Source organism: Portunus trituberculatus, chromosome 42, assembly GCF_017591435.1.
Source record: "Portunus trituberculatus isolate SZX2019 chromosome 42, ASM1759143v1, whole genome shotgun sequence".
Classification (NCBI taxonomy): domain Eukaryota; kingdom Metazoa; phylum Arthropoda; class Malacostraca; order Decapoda; family Portunidae; genus Portunus; species Portunus trituberculatus.
In genome coordinates, this window is record NC_059296.1 from 20,944,287 (window position 1) to 20,965,105 (window position 20,819).

At 33.6% G+C, this 20,819-nt stretch overlaps 2 protein-coding genes across 9 annotated transcripts in view; one reads left to right on the forward strand and one right to left on the reverse strand.

Annotated features, from left to right (window-relative positions):
- Positions 1-18,212, forward strand: part of LOC123517747 (putative GPI-anchor transamidase) — a 32,272-nt gene extending 14,060 nt beyond the window's left edge. Inside the window, exons 7-9 of one of the 2 annotated variants that reach the window (XM_045278157.1) lie at positions 138-325; positions 1,070-1,186; positions 16,496-18,212. In XM_045278157.1, the coding sequence (XP_045134092.1) occupies positions 138-325; positions 1,070-1,136 (255 nt within the window). In that variant the 3' untranslated portion in view covers positions 1,137-1,186; positions 16,496-18,212. Of the gene's footprint in view, positions 1-137; positions 326-1,069; positions 1,187-1,498; positions 2,303-16,495 lie in introns of those variants that run through there. The other variant, XM_045278158.1, reaches the window with a different exon arrangement.
- Positions 8,641-20,819, reverse strand: part of LOC123517743 (hexokinase type 2-like) — a 55,286-nt gene continuing 43,107 nt past the window's right edge. For 4 of the 7 annotated variants that reach the window (XM_045278153.1, XM_045278154.1, XM_045278149.1 and 1 more), the window contains exons 6-11: positions 20,617-20,696; positions 19,257-19,369; positions 18,900-19,055; positions 16,485-16,761; positions 15,811-15,901; positions 8,641-14,743 (exon numbers count right to left, since the gene is read on the reverse strand). In XM_045278153.1, coding sequence (XP_045134088.1) covers positions 15,815-15,901; positions 16,485-16,761; positions 18,900-19,055; positions 19,257-19,369; positions 20,617-20,696 — 713 coding nt within the window. In that variant the 3' untranslated portion in view covers positions 8,641-14,743; positions 15,811-15,814. Of the gene's footprint in view, positions 14,744-15,806; positions 15,902-16,484; positions 16,762-18,899; positions 19,056-19,256; positions 19,370-20,616; positions 20,697-20,819 lie in introns of all 7 variants that reach the window. The other 3 variants (XM_045278152.1, XM_045278151.1, XM_045278150.1) reach the window with 3 other exon arrangements.

Consider the following 20,819-nt stretch of genomic DNA (forward strand, 5'->3'; position numbering starts at 1 on the left):
TCTATCATTCAATGTAGTAAGTTACTTGTAATTTACAAAAATATTTGAGTTTTTATTTTAAGTGATACATTATTGAATGCAGTTTTGGAGATTTAATTTACATGGATTGAAGAATTTAAAAGTATTTCAACTTTCAGCTTCAAGTGTGTCCCAAGCGAGTGTGCATATCCACAGTGGGGGTTCGGTTGGACCTCTACAAGAGGGATCCCAGTCGTGTTTTAGTGACAGAGTTTTTCGGGTCAGTGCGTAATGTAGAGCTGACCACCCGGGTTCTGGACTTGCCCAAGTGTGGTGGACCACAGCAGGTAGCAGTCAATAAATCATTGTAAGTTGTTACAGGTATTGCTATTAATGAACCAAGATTTATTCTCCCATCATCTAGAATTAAAATTCTTGTTATTGGTTATCGTTATGATTACAAGTTTCATATATAACATTTTTTTTACTTTATATATACAGATTTTGTGGGTATCCATTGATATGGCAGCATTCCTTGGATGTGTGCAGATTACAGTAAACAGGCACTAATGCTGTGATTTTTCCATAATCTGTTTTTGTCATCACGTTTTCAATCTAGTCATTGGAAAAGTACAGAATAGTGAGTTGTGTTTTAGCTAATTGTATTTTAACCCACAATGAATTTCTAACAAAGTAGAGTGAAATGGCAAGTAGTGGTGTGGGAATGAGTGATGACTGGTAAAAGATGATACTGATGAGTGGAGAGAGGGCTGCATGTCATTAAAAAGCTGTTTTTATCAACATGATCCCCTCATTTTCTTTTCCTTGCATTTTGTCAATATTATGAATTAATGTTTGACTTTTAACATATTTTTTGTGGACTAATTACCACTGATGTAAGTGCTATTTGTAGTATATTTGATATTTGGTCTTTGTTGTACTTATTAATTATCAAGCATAAAAACTGATGCTAATGTACACATTGATTAATCAACTTCTTTTAATTCAATTCTTATCCTTAATATAAAGCATTTCAGTAACCAAATTTACAGAAGTCACCTTAAAACCATAATTACCTGGTTAGTGTTCTAATTATTATTATTGTTTTCAGTCATGGAAGAATCATTGCAGCCACAAAGCTTCATTACGCCAGTCAGCTTCCTCTCCACCATTCCTGAATTATGGGGGAAGAAACCTTACTAGCTGTCTTGAAGTGAAGTGTTTTTAGGTATGTATCATAGGAATAGAGTGTGGAATTTTTAGTTGATAATTATTCTTTTAGTCTTTGTAAAATTTTACACATTTTAAGAATTGACTCAATGGCAAACCATGTTTCATGTCACCTGATTTCTTGGAACGGTTATATTCTGTAATCAGACTTGTGTAATCATTGAGTCTTGGTAACATATTGTAAGTAACATAATTGCATTCATCATCTTGAGGTAAGGCTTAGTCTCACCTTAAAAAAATGATTTTAAGAAAGTAACAACAAAGCCATTCTGAAGTCGTGACAATTTTTTTTTTTTTTTTCATGTTGTAGGGGAACCAGCCAAAAACATCAACATTGAGGTGACACTCCCCAAACAGGGTCAAAAGAGTTGAGTCATAGGAATGTGAAAATGCAGAAGTAGGCTAGGAGTTCCAGAGTACCAGAGAAAGCAATGAATGATTGAGAGCACTGGTTAAGTCTTGCATTAGAGAGGTGGACAGCATAGGAATGAGAGAAAAATGAAAGTTTTGTGCAACAAGGTCCCCAGGAGGAGGGGAGACATGCAGTTAGTGAGATCAGAAGAGCACTTGGCATGAAAATAGCTATAGAAGATAGCAAGAGATGTAACATTACAGCAGTGAGAAAGGTTGAAGAAAGTCAGTAAGAGGGGAGGAGTTGATAAGACAAAAAACTTAATGCCACTGTCTGAAATAGCTTGATCTTTCATGTGCAGGATATGATATATGATGTTTCAGTGCCTCAATGAGCCTGATTATTGATGGTCTGCCTAATAATGTAAATCTGAAGCTCAGGTCATCATAGGCTTGATGTCAACCAACCTGTTCCTTGTTTAGGTATTTATGTGTCTCCCTACATGCTCTATGTGTGGTAAACTTTTTCATCATATCTCCACTTGTGTAAATATTAAATGTTCATTAGTCTTACTGCAGTTGTGTCAAAACTTTTTTATACATATACATGTTTACAAAATTTTTGTTTTGTGCTTTCCCAGGTGCCACATTCCAATAGAAAAAAATGTAACCTTGCACAAAGTTTATAACTAAAATATATATACTGCAAAATTGTCATAACTCAGTTGAAAGTTATAGCAATAATAAGTTATTTTATGCTGTATCTAGATATTCTCAAGTTCCTATCTCTATTGATATTTGCAAACTCAGTAACTATGGCTTGTCATAGCTCAGACTTAGATGTCTCTGGAGTATGATCAGTTTATTCTTTTGCTTTTTATGTCAGGATTGGAAAATCTCAGCAATATTGCCAATTCTGCATTTTCTATCTCTCTTACAATGTGATGCTTCTTTTAGTAAAGGAAAAAAGTACCTTGGTCCATCAACATTGATATAGCCTCATCTTGTGTGTCCATTCAGTGATACTGAGGTGCCTCATGATAATGTACCTCGCAGTAACAGATTTTGCTCAATAATCGACTAACTTAACCTAGCCATTTTTTTTTTTTTTTTTTTTTTTCCGTTATGGCAGCTTTCTTTTTTTCCTCCACAAATCCATAGTTCCCGAGTGACTGCGCTGATTAATACACATATGACACGATGAATAAGCCCAAAAAGGCATGCTAGATACCGTTGTAACCCATTTTATTCATTTATGATTTACAAAACTTGTTATTAAGTGGAGAGTGGCATTTGCATGCCTATGGGGGTCACTTTGACTTGACTTCTTTTAAGAGAGAGGTGTTGAGACATTTGTCCCTGAATTTTAGCTAACTCCTATATTCTTTTAGGGAACTGGCAACATAGTGGGTCTTTTTTTTTTTTTTTTTTTCATATTTTGTTGCCCTTGGCCAGCTGTCCCTCCTACTCAAGAAAAAAAAAAAAAAAAACGAGTAATATTCATGGTGATTTGTGGTCCCTGGCTGGTTGGACCCATGCCCTGCTGAAGTGAAATGCTAGTTATGCATTTGTTTGAGTGTTGTTGAGCAAGCAAGAATAATGACTGCCACACAGAGAGAGAGAGAGGGGGTGGGGCTAGTATGAATTGCTTTCTGTTTGAATGTTGTTGAGCAAGTAAGGATAATGAAACTTCCACACTGAGAGAGAGAGCACAGCAGTTGACAGTTGTACAGACAACAGACTAATGCAAACTCAAACTCTTCAATCACTTGATTTTTGTCTTCATTTACTGATCTTTGGAGGTTTACAATTTCATTTCTTCTTTTGACCAAGGGTAATTTAGTATGAAGTGGACAAGCTTTTATTCTTGTAAATGACATACAGTAATGAGCAAAGTTTTCATCAGCATGGTGCCAGCAGCAGTGGGGAAAGCGCAGCGATGTAAACAAAACACAGCTGCCTGATTACGCTCTCTCTCTCTCTCTCTCTCTCTCTCTCTCTCTCTCTCTCTCTCTCTCTCTCTCTCTCTCTCTCTCTCTCTCTCTCTCTCTCTCTCTCTCTCTCTCTCTCTCTCTCTCTCTCTCTCTCTCTCCAAGCTTGTGACCTATGGGGGAGGTGGCATTAGTATGGAGGTAGTTCACTCTGACTTTGATGATCCCTTGTCTTCCTCCCCTCCTTTGTCATCTCAGCAGTGTTCTTCAGGCACTCATATGTCATCCCTTTAAATTCTGGAACCATTCTTATAGCACACATGGCGTGTGCATGCACACACACACACACACGCACACACAAAAAACAAAAAGAGGATTGTGAAATATTGCAGGAAGACTTAAACAAGATCTGGAAATGGAGTAAAAAATGGGAGATGGAATTCAATGTGGACAAAAGCCATGTCATGGAAATGGGAAAAAGTGAAAGACAACCAGTGGGAATCTCTAAGATGGGAGATGGAGTAGAACTAGAAAAAATAAAAAAGGAAAAGGACTTGGGAGTGACGATGGAAGAAAACAATCAACCGGTAAGCCATATTGATGAAATTTTCAGAGAGACATAATTTGCTAAGGAATATTGGATTAGCATTTCACTATATGGACAAAGAAATGATGAAGAAATTGATAAGTACTAAAATAAGACCTAGATTGGAATATGCAGGAGTTGTGTGGACTCCCCATAAAAAGAAACACATAAGAAAATTAGAGAGACTACAAAAAATGGCTACAAGAATGGTTCCAGAATTTAAAGGGATGACATATGAGGAGAGACTAAAACCTATGGATCTACCAACCCTGGAACAGAGGAGAGAGAGAGGGGATCTGATACAAGTTTATAAATTGATTAACGGAATGGATCAAGTGGATAATGAGAAACTAATCCTGAGAGAAGAATATGACATTAGAAGCACAAGATTGCATAGTAAGAAACTGAGGAAGGGAAGATGTCTGAGAGATGTTAAAAAATATAGTTCCCCGCAAAGATGTGTTGAGACTTGGAACAGTTTGAGTGAGGAAGTGGTGTCAGCAATGAGTTTGCATAATTTGAAAGCAAAATTGAAATTGAATAAGTGTAGATATGGAGACGGGGCCACACGAGCATAAAGCCCAGGCCCTGTAAAACTACAACTAGGTAAATACACACACACACATCGCACAGTGTGTGTGTGCACTATATTTGCTGATGATGCAAAATTGTTAAAAATAATTAAGACCCAAGAATGCTGCTACTGCAGGAAGATATAGACAAAATTTATGAGTGGAGTAAGAAGTGGAAGTTAAAAGTTAATGCCAAAAAATACCACATACTGGAATTATGAAAGAGTAAGAGAAGACCAGTGTGGAACTATTTGATGGGAGAGGAACAAATAATGAAGACTAAAGAGGAAAAAGATCTGGGAGTGGTTATGCAAGAAACACTGAGCCCTGAAAAACACATTAGCAAAATATTTGGAACAACGTATAAAATGATGGCTAATATTAGGGTGGCATTTCGCTACCTGGACAAGGATATGATGAAAAAAATCCTTATGAGTATGATACGTCCACAGTTGAAATATGCAGCAGTGGTGTGGTCACCGAGCTTGAAAAAAGATATAAGAAAATTAGAACAGATCCATATGGTAGCTACAAAGATTGTTCCAGAATTAAAAGACCTAACATTTGAAGAAAGGCTGAAGGAAATGAAACTGCCAGCTTTACAAGATAGAAGTGAAAGAAGGGACCTAATAACAGTGTATAAAATAGTTAATGGCATTGAAAAGATAGACAAGCAAGACCTGGTGCTAATGGCAGAGATGAAGCTGGAAGGACAAGAGGACATGAAAAGAAGATCAGGATGAGGCAGTGTGTGAATGATATTGGAAAATACAGTTTTTCAAATAGAACATTGAAAAAATGGAATGCATCGAGTGATGAAGTTTTACAGCACATAATGTGCATAACTTTTAAAGAAAAATTAGATAAATGGGGACATAGAGACAGGACACTATGATCCCTGCTCAAACCCTGTACAATACAACTAGATAAATACACACACACACATCTACAGACACAGTAAAAACATAACATTAATGGGAGACTTTAATTGTAAAGAGATATTTTGGGAAGATTTGACAACTGAGGGAGGAAAAACATCCTGGGGACATAAAGTACTGAATTTGGCAGGTGATATCCTTACTCAGTGGATGAGAGGTAACACAAGTTATAAAGGAAATGAAGAACTGTCATGATTGGACTTGGTGTTTATCAAGGAACTAGAGATACTTGAAAATTTAGAATACAAGAGTCCACTAGGGAAGAGTGATCATGTACTACTCAAATTCAGGGTTGAAGGGCAGACCAGAAGAAACAAGGAATGAAGATTATAAAGATAGGAAACATAGTTACAGTAAAGCTAATCTTGTTCAACTAGGAAAATAGTTTGAGTAGCAGACTGGACTAACTTTTATATAACAGGGAAAACCAATGACAAATGGATAATTTTAAAAGAAAAATACGATGAAAGAACAAAGAAATGTGCCAGTCAAGAAAATGACTAAGTCTAGACATAAGGAGTGGTTTAACAGAAGATGTGAACTAACAAGGATAGAAAGAGATAAAGCTTGGAATAGATGGAGAAAAATTTAAGATATAATCTTTGAATGGACTATGTACAGAAAAGAAGTGAGATTCAGAGAATGGAACAAAAAAAATATAAGAAAGATATAGTGGACAAATGTAAGGACAAGCCTAATTGTTCTATAGATATGTAAATGGCAAGCTGAAAAATAAAATAGAAATAAGCAAACTAAAATTCTACAATGAAATGTATGAAGACCTAGAAGAGATGACAGGAGTAATGAACAACTGCTTTCAGTCAGTTTTTACTAGAGAAAGTGACTTACAATGTCAAGACACCTGTGGAAATAAATGATGGTGTTCAGAAAATCAATCCAAGTGTCAGTAGAAGAAGTGAGGAAAATAATGGAAGAATAAGAAGTAAGGAAAGTATCGAGTCCCAAAGGAGTGTCAAATTGGATTATAAAGGAATGCAGTCACCAGTTAAGAGACAAAAGTCCACAGTATTTTTTGTGAGTTCCTTAACAGAGGGTAAAGTACTGGAAAAGAGCTGATATCATGCCAATATTCAAAGGAGGAAGCAAAGAAGACCCATGAAACTATATATATATGTGTGTATATATATATATATATATATATATATATATATATATATATATATATATATATATATATATATATATATATATATATATATATATACCAGTGTAAAAGTAAAAATATGTGAAAGGATAATAAAAGATTGATAGATGAAATATGTAGAGGAGAAAGGTATTTTAGACAATATGGGAGGACAATATGGAAGAGGAAGATCGTGTATTACAAATTTGGTAAGCTTTTACTCGAGTAATAAACATAGTGCAAGAAAGGAACGGTTATGTGGACTGCATCTACACTCGACCCTCAAAACAACAGACAAATGCGTGCACGACCCTGTCCATAGATTGCAAAAGTCCATTCTTTGCAAAAGTACGGAAAAAACTGTATAAAATGTACGTAAAATACGTAAAATTTTCTAATTTTTGTATTAGTTCAAGCTTAGCAGCCACTGGAAGACCCTTTCAATTATGCTTCACTGGTTTACTAGGTTTAGGAGGCATTTTGGATAAGTTAAGCACTCGTGGGAAGGGTACAAATGCATAAAAAAGCCAAGGTAAGCACTGGACAATGTTCGCTGTTGGTTGAAAATGCACGGACTGAAGATTAAACATGGCGGCCAACAGCTGATGACGTGACCGACCCGCCACCTACCAGACAATAATTTGCTGGGAACGGACAATCGCGCGCATTTTAATATTTGACCGTAGATTAAATCGGACTCCAGAATTTGTCCGTAGTTTCCGAAATCCGTTGATGGGAGGGCCATTGTTTTGAGGGTCGAGTGTACTTGGATTTAAAAAAGGCATTTGACAAGGTCCCTCACAAAAGGTTATTGTGAAAACCAGAACAAAATGAGGGCAAAAGATAGGACTTCTGAAATGTATGGAAGACTTTTGAGAGAGAGAGAGAGAGAGAGAGAGAGAGAGAGAGAGAGAGAGAGAGAATGAGAAAAAAAAAATGCCCTAGAAAAATATTTTAAGTAGGTTTCTGCAGGGATTAGTGTTAGCACTAATAACGTTTGTGAGATCAGTGTTAGCACTAATAACGTTTGTTATCTATGTGAACAATATATCAGAAAATATAGATGGTTACATCAGTTTGTTTACAGATTATGCTAAATTATTGAGAAGGGTGAAGAGAAAAAGATTGTTAGGCATTACGAGACTTAGACAAAACAGTGGATATGGAATTCAATACAAAATAAGTGTACCATATTAGAATTTGGAAAGAGGAAAGACAGGTGAAGGGAGTTTACTCAATGGGGAATGAAGAAATTAAAAAGAAGACTGAAGAAAAAGGCCAAGGAGTAACCATTGTGGATAACATGTCACCAGAATAGCACATCAATAGAATTATGGGAAATACCTATGATCTTTTGAGGAATACATAGATGGCACTCACTTATATAAACAAAGATAAAACTGATAATGACTTTAATACACCCTAAATTAGAATATGCAGCAACAGTATGGTCACTGAGTAAAAAAGAAACATAGATAAGGAATACAGAGGGCAAAACTTCCTCCGAGTTTGAATGAAGAAAGAATTATGAATACTGGGTCTTATAACACTAAAATAGAAGAGGTAAAGAGGAGATTTAATAGCAGTGTACAGAGTAATGAAAGGACTGGAAAAACTGGATAGAGAAGTTTTGTTAATTTAGGACACCAGTGACAGAAGATGACATGTAATGAAATTAAAAAAAGATACCTGCAGAGGAGATATCAAGAAGTTCAGCTTTCCACAAAGATGTGTAGAAATGTGAAATGGTGTAGGTAAGAAAGCCATTGAAGCAAAAACAATTCACAAGTTCAAAGAAATGTTGAATGTTAATAGATATGGAGATGGGACAGCATAAGCATAGCTCTTTTCCTATAGGTTACAACTAGGTAAACACACATACACATAAACACACTACAATTTTATAATATAGAAGAAGAAAAAGGAAACATTCATATAATATATATATTTATATGTATAGTATATACACATCATTTTTCTACAAAATCAAAATACATAACCAACTGCTCCATTTCTCATACAACCAACTGCTCCATTTCTTATACAACAAGAGAAATAATTTTGATACATTATTTACCATTATTCTTTTTCGTCACAGACAAACTTATATTCAAACTAATTAAACTCCTCAGATTACTACTTTCAAGGTCCTACTTAAACTATGATGATCACTCAAATACTTAGCAGCCATTTTGACAAAATAAATAGTTTCATTAGAAAAAATGTTAGAAAAAGAAACATGCTGGTACGTCAAGTTAATAATATTGAGATTCACACATTTGAAAAAATTTTAGTGTAATTTTTAAAATCCACAAATGTTATGTAATGTAACAAGACTGCACAATATAATCTATAATTTGTGCATTGAGTTCATTCCAGTTTCTTGTAATAATGAAATAATACATATCATTGCTTTAAGCAAGTTGTTGAAATATATATATATATATATATATATATATATATATATATATATATATATATATGAGAGAAAATTTATAAAAAGAAACCCATTTTTTATCATCCACTTAAGTTATCTGTGCTACTATCCAGACATTTTGTAAACTAGAAAATATTTAAAAAATTACAGTTGAGGCATCTCTCAAAGCATTGATGAATGTGCCACCTGTGTCTCAGTTAGAAGTTTAAGATCATTAATAATTGAGTAGTAAGATTTCTCTTATCATTCACCTGAGTCACACACACGGTGGCTCATATCTGGTGGATGTGGTTATCCCTGCTGGGTGGAGCAACAGCAGGATTTTGTGAAAACCTACCTATGTGATTGAGTTATTCATTTTTCTGAATTACTGGTTAAAAATAAAAAATGACCCAAGCACTTTGTATACTTTTGGAAAGAGAATAATACTTAACTTGGACAATGTATTAACATGTTTGCCTAATTAGTGATTCATCATTGCTATGCAAGATGCTACAACCAATATGTCCCGGAAGTACTCCGTTTTCTCAGTACATTGAAATATATTAAAAATATCTATAAAAATACATCATTGAGTGCTTTGAAGTATTACACATACATACAATTTTAATGGTATATTGATATTACATGCATACTGGTATAATTAGTTTAAAAGATTCAACATTGCTTTTACAATAACTCCACTTTTTTTTTTTTTTTACATTTCCTCCTTTCATTATGATTTACTTATTGAATGTACAGATCTAAATTCCCAACACGAGATTATGATGAAAGTCTTGTGTTTTTTGGCAGCTTATGACATTAGTAGAATATGGTAATACTGAAGCTTTTTATTTTATTTTTTTTGAGTGAGATGTAAAATAGTACATCCAGGAATTGGAGAAATGATTTAATTTAAAAGTTACCAGATGTGCATTGGTTTGTCTTTATATTATAAGGAGAAACATATTTCTTTGCACTGATTTAGCAAAGCTACATAGAAAACTTGAGTTTCTTCAGATTTTATTAGATAAATCATGATTTTCTTATTTATTTTTTTCCCCCTTTGGTTTCAAGCAACTTGGTGTATAATGGTGAATATTGAGTTTCAGATTTTAGAAGATAAATCATTATTTTCTTTTTTATTTTTTTCCCCATTTGGTTTCAAGCAACTTGGTGTATAATGGTGAATATCTGGTAAGTATAATGATTCAATAATGTTAAAATCAATGCACTTTTAGGGTTTCTAAGTTTGAATTAGTCACTCTGAACATTGTGCAATGTAATGATATTCATCTAAACACTTTAACTTCTTATGAATTTTAAATTTAAAGTTTAAGCCTACTCAGTTTTTAAGAAAGTTAAAAACATCATAAATATTTTTTTAGATATATAAAGTACATTCTCTAAAATAATAAAATAAATAATATTGAAGGAGTTTACTGAATCTGGATGACACCATCAGTTGGCTTTGTGTTCTTAAGAGTCCTGAAAGTTTCCACGTGTTGCATGTGAATTAGTATTTCAAGGTTTCGATGCACTTGAGCAGCACTGAGACCGTGATGCAAATAACAATTTAAAGTTAAATAACCAAGCATCATTATTGACCTAAATCAAACTTCTAACTGGCAAACATGTTGCTTACCACTTGAATAGCATATACAAGATCTGTTCAAAAGTTTAACTATTTTCTGTTATCATTTAGAGCAAACAGAATCCAGAGACAAGAGTTGTGACAAATATAGTAAAGATATAAATCTACTTTTGCATTGGTAGTCCACCCTGACATGCAGAAGTAGATTTATATCTTTACTATATTTGTCACAACTCTTGTCTCTGGATTCTGTTTGCTCTAAATGATAACAGAAAATTAGGTTCAATTATTGCGCTCTTATGACAACCCTGACATAAGGGTGGTCATAAGAGCGCAATAATTGATCCTAATTTCCTGAAGAACATTATTAATAATGATAATTTTTGGATGCAGTATGAAACTGGGGCTTAGATAGCATAGTAGAAGACTCCAGTAACCTCAATGCTAAAGAAAGTAGGACTGGAGAAGAGAAAAGTCACTGATGCTAACTTGAACTGCTGAAGGGGCCCTGACTTGAGAACCAAGAAGCTCTTAAGATGAGATGGCATAGTTTGTAGCCAATAAAAAACCTGACTTCTAAAAATGTTTTTAAGAAAGGAAAGACTGCTGTACTTAACATGCAGGAGTCATAAGCGGCTACTTCACAAGAGATTTGAATTGGAAGCTTAGCTAAAGTCAATAGTTTCTGAACAGAGCTTGTATATGTGTTCTATAATACAGGAGGTAAAGGTTGAAGATTTCTCATTAATGTAATTTACTTATTTTCAAACTAGATCACAGCCTTGAAACTAGACTTTATGGCATAAACAAGAGGTTGCCATGCAAGTCAACAAAGGTATGCAGTTTTTCAAAAATATGATCCCTAGCCAGAACAACTTGAATGAATGGAGATAAAACTATTAAAATCACTAATAGAAACAAAAGTATTTACATAAAAGATTTACCAATTTTTCATTAATCTATTTGTTGCATATTTTGTTGCAGCATTTGTTATTGACAAACTACAGGTCAACACTGTATGGATACTTCAATAAAAAAAATTTACAATTTTGAAGTTTGAAAAGGTTATACTATATGATTATTTTGGCTAAGAATATAGCTTTATTATGAAAATAAAGCAAGACTAAAATGAAACTAATGTAAATATTGTCTCTTGCTAAATCTCCAAAGATTTCACAAGTTCTTGGGAAGCAATAGTTATTCCTTTTTGAGACAACCTATTTCAAAAGGCACAATGCTCTGTGAGAGACCATTAAACCTTTTTAAGTTTCAACAAAATATCATAAATTTATGCATAGTCCAAAATTGTTTCTGATAGGAAATCTAAGTCCAAGTACATAAATCTATTCCATATTTACATATGCATAAATCATAACACTTTATATTCAGACATTATAAATATTCATTCAGAATTATTTTATTTGAAACAGCTATCTTCATTTTCAGTACATATTGTGATAATGATATATATATATATATATATATATATATATATATATATATATATATATATATATATATATATATATATATATATATATATTTATGGGTTGTATCTCAGAACTGTATATTACCCCAACCCCATTTTGACAAAATAATTGTGGCATTGGTTATGCCATCACTAGTTACGAGAAAACCACAGACTCTCCATTAGAAAGTGATAATACAATATGAGGTGTGGAACCAAAATCAGGTTGCAGCATTATACTTAGCACATGTATTTCAGCTAACTTAGAAAAATGTCTATCTTAAAACAACCAAATATTTATCCTATATCACAAATATACTGTATATGTTTTGGTTCTAAACCAGCCTCACTATCAGCTCAGTACATCAGCACTGGCTTCAACTAACACTGGCAACTATTCTTTTAAAACAATACATAATTTACTTTGTTGCATTGATTGTAGTCGTGTTTGTGTGTGTGTAATATATTTATTTATTTATATATATATATATATATATATATATATATATATATATATATATATATATATATATATATATATATATATATATATATGAGAAGGTTGCACTATGAGTTGTCAGTGTGAGAGAATTATTGTGAACAAAGTATTATCAAGAGATTTTTACTATACATATTAGATCCAAGAATTATTGGTTATAGGTAAATTGCACGATAACTATTCCATATTTCACCACACACTTTCCTAACTCATACCTTTCAGTCTGCATTCACACAACCACCTAGACATAATTTTTGCTTAAGGTGTACAGCAAAAATTATTTGTTTTTGAAACATTACAATATGCCTGAAGTGTAAAAGATTGAGCACAGTTATCAACACAAAAAGATAATGTTGCAAGTAGCTGCAAATCAATAAAATGTACAATGCATGTGTTGCTGAGTATCTGAGTACAACAGCTGTGTACCTCTCCATGTACCTCTCAGTGTTAATCATTGGTTAACTGGGAAACATGCTTAATAATTTTTGAAAGTTAATCTTAACACACAAGGACCAGCTGTAGAAAACTAACAACTCATGTAATTGCAATTCCTTGTGTGTGTGTGTGTGTGTGTGTGTGTGTGTGTGTGTGTGTGTGTGTGTGTGTGTGTGTGTGTGTGTGTGTGTATGTGTGTGTTTCACAAATAATTTAGAAACTTCAATTACTAAAATGCACTAAAAACAGCAATAATGTAAAGCATCACCAGGTCTCAGTTTTTACATGACGTACAAACTTGAAAATTAGAGTCTCTGTATTTTTCTTATATATAATCATTTAGGTTCAGATCCTGGAAACTCCCAATAAGAATTTTATACTTTTCTCTATTCTTGGATGCTATTTCACATATGCAGAAAGAAGCAGGGTGACATGAAAAAAAAATGTATTCCATATGGTCTGATGTTGATTAAGAGCTAGTGATAAATCTAGCGAATCCATTTGTAATTTCACATTCACACATCTCATATTTGCACTGCTTTTACATCCCATTTCTGTAAGTGTACACCACTCAGTATGAACTTAATTATGAGACCCTTTCAAGACTAGTTCAAAATTTACAAGTACATTTGCCACACAAACTACTATATATAACAAATTATGATTTATGTAGTTCTTGTTCTGATAACATGTAACATCCATTGCACTAAGTAACTTATCTATATTGTTAACCATATTTAGGTTATCCATTAATTACTGTCATAATTTCTGCATCTCATCCATGACCTTGTTCATGTATTGCAGGCCATCACTAAGTGGTATACACATACACTTATAGAATAATTTTGCTAAAATGCTGTTGGGGTAAACTTTTGTTCTATACATTATAAAATTGTCACTTGACAATAGTCTTTTACACACACACACACACACACACACACACACACACACACACACACACACACACATTCAACTCACTGTAACACTAAGTACACAATATCTATTGCATTTTGAACAGTGAATTTACATCTTTCATGCATATATTTGAAAAATAGAGAGACTCTACAATATAAAAGAAACATGGTAAATAAAAAAAAAATCAGGAATATACAGCATAATGCCAATTACCTGAATACCATCTATCTAAAAAATATACACTCCATATTCCATTCTGATGATCCATCAACCCAGAACTGTAGTCACAGCCTAAATTATCGCAAACCAGTATTTTGGGTAATTAGGATCCACAACCTACGTTTTCTTTTCTTTTTACTATGAGCACCGCTAACATTATGTTATTATTTCAAGGTAGTAATTTTCATTATATTAATAATTTTAATAGAATAATGAACTTCACATGAAAAGAATGTAGTAGACTAAATAGAGAAGGAATTACCTGAAAATAATCTTGCAAAAATATGATGGTTTTCAAATTCCAGATGAATAGAGGACATGTTTCTTTGCTTCATTGGTCCAGAGACTGTGTAAGAAACAAACACATACATAGGCTACAGCCTGGCTGATATCTTATAAATCGCCTTCCCTTAGCAATCCACCAGGGATGCTGAAGGCCACACATAGCCAGCCAGTGGCATATTGCTGGACGGAGTTCCTCTGTAACCTGTCAAAGGTATGAGAAACTCTGTCAATGGCCTATGGGAAACATATAGTGCAAAGATTCACTCATTTTTGTAGCAACTTGACTGATAAGTAATATGCTTTAGAAGGTGTAGAGTGGTTATGGCACTCTCCATACAATAAAAATTGACCAATTAAAACTAGAAAAATTACCACCAATTAAAAACTAGAATAAGATCCACAGTGATCTTATGGCAGGAAGGGGTTGGTGGATTATCATAAAATCCATTTAAAAGCACAATGATGCTTTAACTATGACAGGTGAACATTACAATAAAAATTGACAATAATGAGGTATGTGTGCAAACCCAAACGTAAGTTGGGTTGCCATTTCAGGCAGTGCTTGTTGGTTTGGTCTTTGGCTCTATTCCATGCCAAGTTATTAGGCAGTTGATTTGCCTCCATATTTCGTAGTTGATTATTCTTTCAGATGTACACAACTATTCGATTACCAAAGTGAGAAAGTAATCTTTACAGTACAGTGCCATTGATCTTGGATGTAAATTGTTGAACAAGGCATTTAACCACAACTAATAATGACAATATAATGTGAAGATCCCAACCCTAATTGAATGATGGCATAAAAATATATTCCAGATATTTTGTATAAATATTCTTAAATTATGCAGTTAAATTACTTACATAAGCTGCAACTTGTCATTCAACTTCATAGCTGAATTATGTACTAAATATCAAATTCCAGACAAAACTAATAAAATTTAAAATGCTAGGGTTATTCCAACTAATTGGCATCATGCTGTCAGTTATCTACATCACCTCACCGCCATACATAATGATAAAGATTCAGTATCTTTTATCTTAATGATAATGATTGAATTTAATGAAAATGTTGAAACAAAAGTCTGACAATGGCTGAATCCTAATTGTTTTCTCTCTTCAGCTGAGATTTTGAAGTAAAATTTCAATAATATTCTACAATTATGCCTGCAACTTGCACTTTCATATAAATCTGGTATAACTCATACAATTACCAGATCCAATGAGTGTAACACCACTATTGACAATTTCACAAAACCATAACCTACTTGCCATTCTATCTCATGCTAGCAGATCTGGAGGCAACAGCAGCCACTAGGGCAGCACCACGTCCACTGCCGTCCTCAGACAGCATGAGATCGAACTGAAAGAACAGAAACATCTTTAATTTCTATGCTGAAGATGGAATACTATGCAAAAAGTTTACAAATTGGCTTACTCTTTTATATTTGAGAATCTATAACATTTTTTCACTGATTTATCTCCTTTTCATAAATATAAATGTTGTGCTACAAGAGATGAAAATAAGGCTGTTTATAATCATCTTTACTATTCTGTCTGTGGACATTTGTATAATAAATGCAACTACAAATACCATTGCTTCAGATTCAAAATTTATATGAAATGGACTACACCAGGGGTTCTCAACCTGGGGTTTGCTAACCCCCAGGGGTTCACAAGATTTCCAGAGGTACTTAAATGGTTGATTCAATAATATCCTTTGTAGTACCATTGTATATTGAGTTAGTGTCAGTCACTAAATTAACATTCGATGTCTTCTCTGATTACTGGGGTTTGGGTAGATGGTCTTATGAGAAAATGGTGAACCCCCTGGGGTCAAAACAGTCATCCGTAACAAAATGCACAGAGTGTCTTTTCAGGAGCTTTTAACGAAGGAAGTATATTTGCAATGACTGCATTATAAGAGATTGAAATTTAATTCTTACCTTAATTCCAGGTTTGATGAGGTGTGAAATCTGCTCTACCATGAGATTGTGGAAGTGTGGATGGAAACGATACACTGAACCATCCACTGCCACAGTTACACTTTCTTCATTTATGCGGTTGAGGAGCACAGCAACACCTGCAGCAGCCAAGTTTGCTGCTCGCCTGGAGACACATTCACAGGCATAGCGAACATTGGCACAATCGGCATCAGTGGCATCATTGAATCCTAACTCCTCCAAGATGGCACGGCAGTTGTTGAAGTCATCAGGTTTGTCACTGAGGAAATGGGAAAGTTTTTAAATCAAGGAATCTGCAACAGTATTGCAAATAAATATCAAATCTTGTAAGTTATACACTGCTATTAAATTAGGGAAATGTAATAAGGAATATTAAATTCTTATTTGTATGCACCACCTAATTTTCTGAGGCAAGTGTCAATAAAGAATAAAACTGGTAAAAGGAAATCTTGTGCAGTAAAGAGGAATGGAATGTGTAAGTATGAAGTGTTTGGATAAAAGCAAATGAAGAATTTTTCTACCTGGAAATCTGTGAAGAATATACAATTGTCCATATGTATACTGTATATAGAATAAGTATGTGATGAGGCCAGAGAGGACTTTTTACATTTCATTTGTGCCAAAATTTGTAAAAAGATCAGAAACTATTATCATTTTAAGCAACAAAAAAACAAACAATCATATTCATAAAATGGTGATGTAAACTGGGTCATTTACTAGAGGATGGTGAGTTGCTGGTGATTCCCAGCTATTTTAATGTTAGATGGGGTCAACGCTACCACAGTTCCCTGGAATGTGTCATTCTTCTAGAACCACTCATCTTGATACACCTTGAACTTGTGTGCTACTAAACATTGATCATAAGTATTCACAGAATCTAATGATGCACATTGTAGAGAATAGTTATAAGCTAAATTCCTGCAACTAAGCTCTCACTGTTTTCATATTTATCTATAATCTCCTACCTATATATTTAGTTTTAAATATTTTCCACTGGTTTCTGCAGAGACTAATGTTTTATCTGGCAAGTCCCCAAAAGAGTGAGACAAGTATTATTTGTGCTGATAGAATATTGTGATAGCTGAACCTGTGCGGGGACCAAAGGACCGGCTGATATCAGACATGCTGATTTCTCCAAAACACCCTAACAAGCCAGAGGTGGGAGATATGAGTTTGTAGTGCTGTTGTAATACATTAGTCTAATTATGTGTTGCGGCTCATTTCAAAACATATCAAGAAAGAATAACCAAGATGTAAAAGGATGGGTTGTACTTCCAAAGAAGAAAGCAGCAACTCAAGAAAAAGATTGGGAGACAAGGTGTAAACAGACAAGCAATAACTCATGAAAGATTTTGGGACTTGGGAGACACATTCACAGATAGCCTACACCAAAAAAATTACTTTTCCAGTCAATCACATTTTATGTTTAAAATTCAGTTGGCTGATGAATCTAGCAGTTTTTCTAATCATACCAAACACCCCAATTACCAAAGGGCACATGTAACCTAGTCCTCTACATGCTACATTCCAAGAGCCGAAATCTTATGCTATTTAAACAGAAAAAAAGAAGAAAAAAAAAACTTTTTAAAGATAGTGTTGGACTGTACATTTTCTAGATGATCTATAATGTCTATGCATTTATACTTTTGGTACATCACTAAAAGTATGATTAAGTAGTCAATCAATAAAATAAACAATATGACTTAAAAATTTTGCTTTAATTACATCATCTCAGTTACTGACAAAAATTATCTTTCACCAATAGCACATGGAATGAATAAAATAATGAATACAAGAGATTTCAAGTCATCTGAATCTCATGTCATGTTCTTCATAACTTGATTAATTAATTAAACTCTATTCATACTTTTCATATAATCAACCCGCTGACATTCATATAATATCTTGTTTCTTTCTATGTAATATCAACACACAGCATAGAAGAGGGATTCCCAGTCCTCTAATCCTCCTATCTCATTTGGCTGCCTTTTAGAAACTTGCTTGCCATGTACTGCTGTGTGCCAAATACCTCAGCTTTGTTGTTCACTCATTCAATCTCATGTCATATAAAATCAAGTGTAAGAAAAAAGAAGAAAAAAAAAAAAAAAAAAACGGCAAAATACCAATAATGAAAAGGATCTGATACGTCACACAATTTCTACAAAATTATTGAAAGAAGACATGAGTCAAGATAGATAAAGTACATCCACACATTTAAGATTTCTTGATACTATCGAGTGAATTTACAAATAACATCATATGATCTTGTAGCAAAGAGAAAAGCTGAAAGTACTAGGTCTGAAAATGAACATGGAGAAAATAAGTGACAAATGCAACACAATGTAAGTAAAAATGAAATAATTTAAAACATCCACCAATAACATATCCATATCTCACCTCTCTATTTCAGATATGTATTTGGTGAAAAATGAGCCTTTTTCAAGAAGAATATCTGAAGCATATCCTCCGAAGAGAAGTCCATCAGACACCAGGCGGACAAGGACTTGCCTGGCAATCTCCCCCATGTACATTCCACTGATCATCTTCTCATAACTGATGAAATACAACAAATAATGTAAAAGTGAAACACAAAACTAATGAAACAAATGCATTCCATCAATCTACTTTTGTGGATATATATAAAAATATTTATCATGTACTATATGTCATTAATACAGAGAACTGTAAGAAGAATTCAAGTGTTGTTTCAACATAAAGTTATAAAGAACAGCAAATATTTCTTTCTTTACTTACAGTTGTCTTCCTGGATTAATTGATTCCCGGTCAATAGTATTATCATACTCTGTGCGAACAAAGTCTAAGCAACCATTGTCTCCAAATGCACCCCATTCAGTGTTGATGATTACCTGCAAATTAAATGTTCACTTCAAAACAGGTATTCAATGTATTCATAACTTGGCAAGCTTATGTTATAGTCATACGTGCAATAATATTATCCTTGAAGAATAATCAGCTGCAAAACCTACATATAATGTGAAAGCAGATTCTGTAATGTACTGTACATACCCCTTTTATTTCTTCATGGTTTTCATCCTTTCATTGGTAAGCACAAATAAACAAAACAAGTTTGATTACGGCAATACTGATGAAAAAACGTGGCAAGTTCAAATATTGTCAGAAATTAGTAAAATACCTGTAAAAACTTAGAATTACAGTTCAACTTCAAGTTGTCTTCAATACTTGAATCACAGATAAAAGAGAATATTTTCAGTAAATTAGATAAACAATTAAATCAATTTCAGAGTTAAAATTTACACTTTATGACAATATACAATCTTTTACTCCCTCTGAATTATGCCTTGTTTTGGCCTATTTCAGTTCATGGTGATACCACCCAATAGTGCACAATGATTGATGTATCTATACAGTGTTTCATTATAATCTGGTATGCTATCATATTAACAATGTAATTAATTATAGTTCTATGTAAAATTTCAATAATGAGTACCTAAAATTGGCTGGCAGTACACATCAACTGTCACCCAAATATTGCTGGAGGACATTTACAAATATATCCTCTTTCTAATGAGCCATCTTTGTCAACCTTATCATTTTACCAAATGTCTATCATGTCCCATTTGATAATCAATCATAGCTCATAGTTTCAAAAGACTTTGACTCTGTTTGGGAACTGGTACTTCAGTGACCCTTTATTCATTATAATTTTGTTGTCTTTAGCCAGTGCCCATCCTACATGAGAGAGAGAGAGAGAGAGAGAGAGAGAGAGAGAGAGAGAGAGAGAGAGAGAGAGAGAGAGAGAGAGAGAGAGAGAGAGAGAGAGAGTAATAATATACATGAACAACTTTGAACAAACCACACCAGGCTTCTTAGTATTCAAAACACTTTTACTTGGCCATGAAAACTAGTAAATTGAACATACATAAATTGATTATTAGTATATACACCAAAAGATTGTGAGAATAGTACAAGACATTTCAATTATGCAACCAGTAGTATGGACACTGTTGTCACTGAATTGACATTAGAATCTAAATCTCTCATATCACAGACCCCTCAACCTATGAAGAAGAAGAAAAAAATAAATAAATAAATAAATAAACAAAATAAAAATGTAATCAGTTATAATCATTACCTGATGTGGTTCATCTGTGCTGCCATCCCAAAGTTCCACCTTTTCAAGTTTCTCCATGTAGCAAGCATTGGTTCCTGTACCTGTGAGGGTAATTAAAGGTCACCAGTGAAAACTGTCATTACCAATGATCTCATACAATAAATAATATTCAAATGAGGGACAGCATAAAATTCACAACTTTGAGAAACTATGATGAAACACCA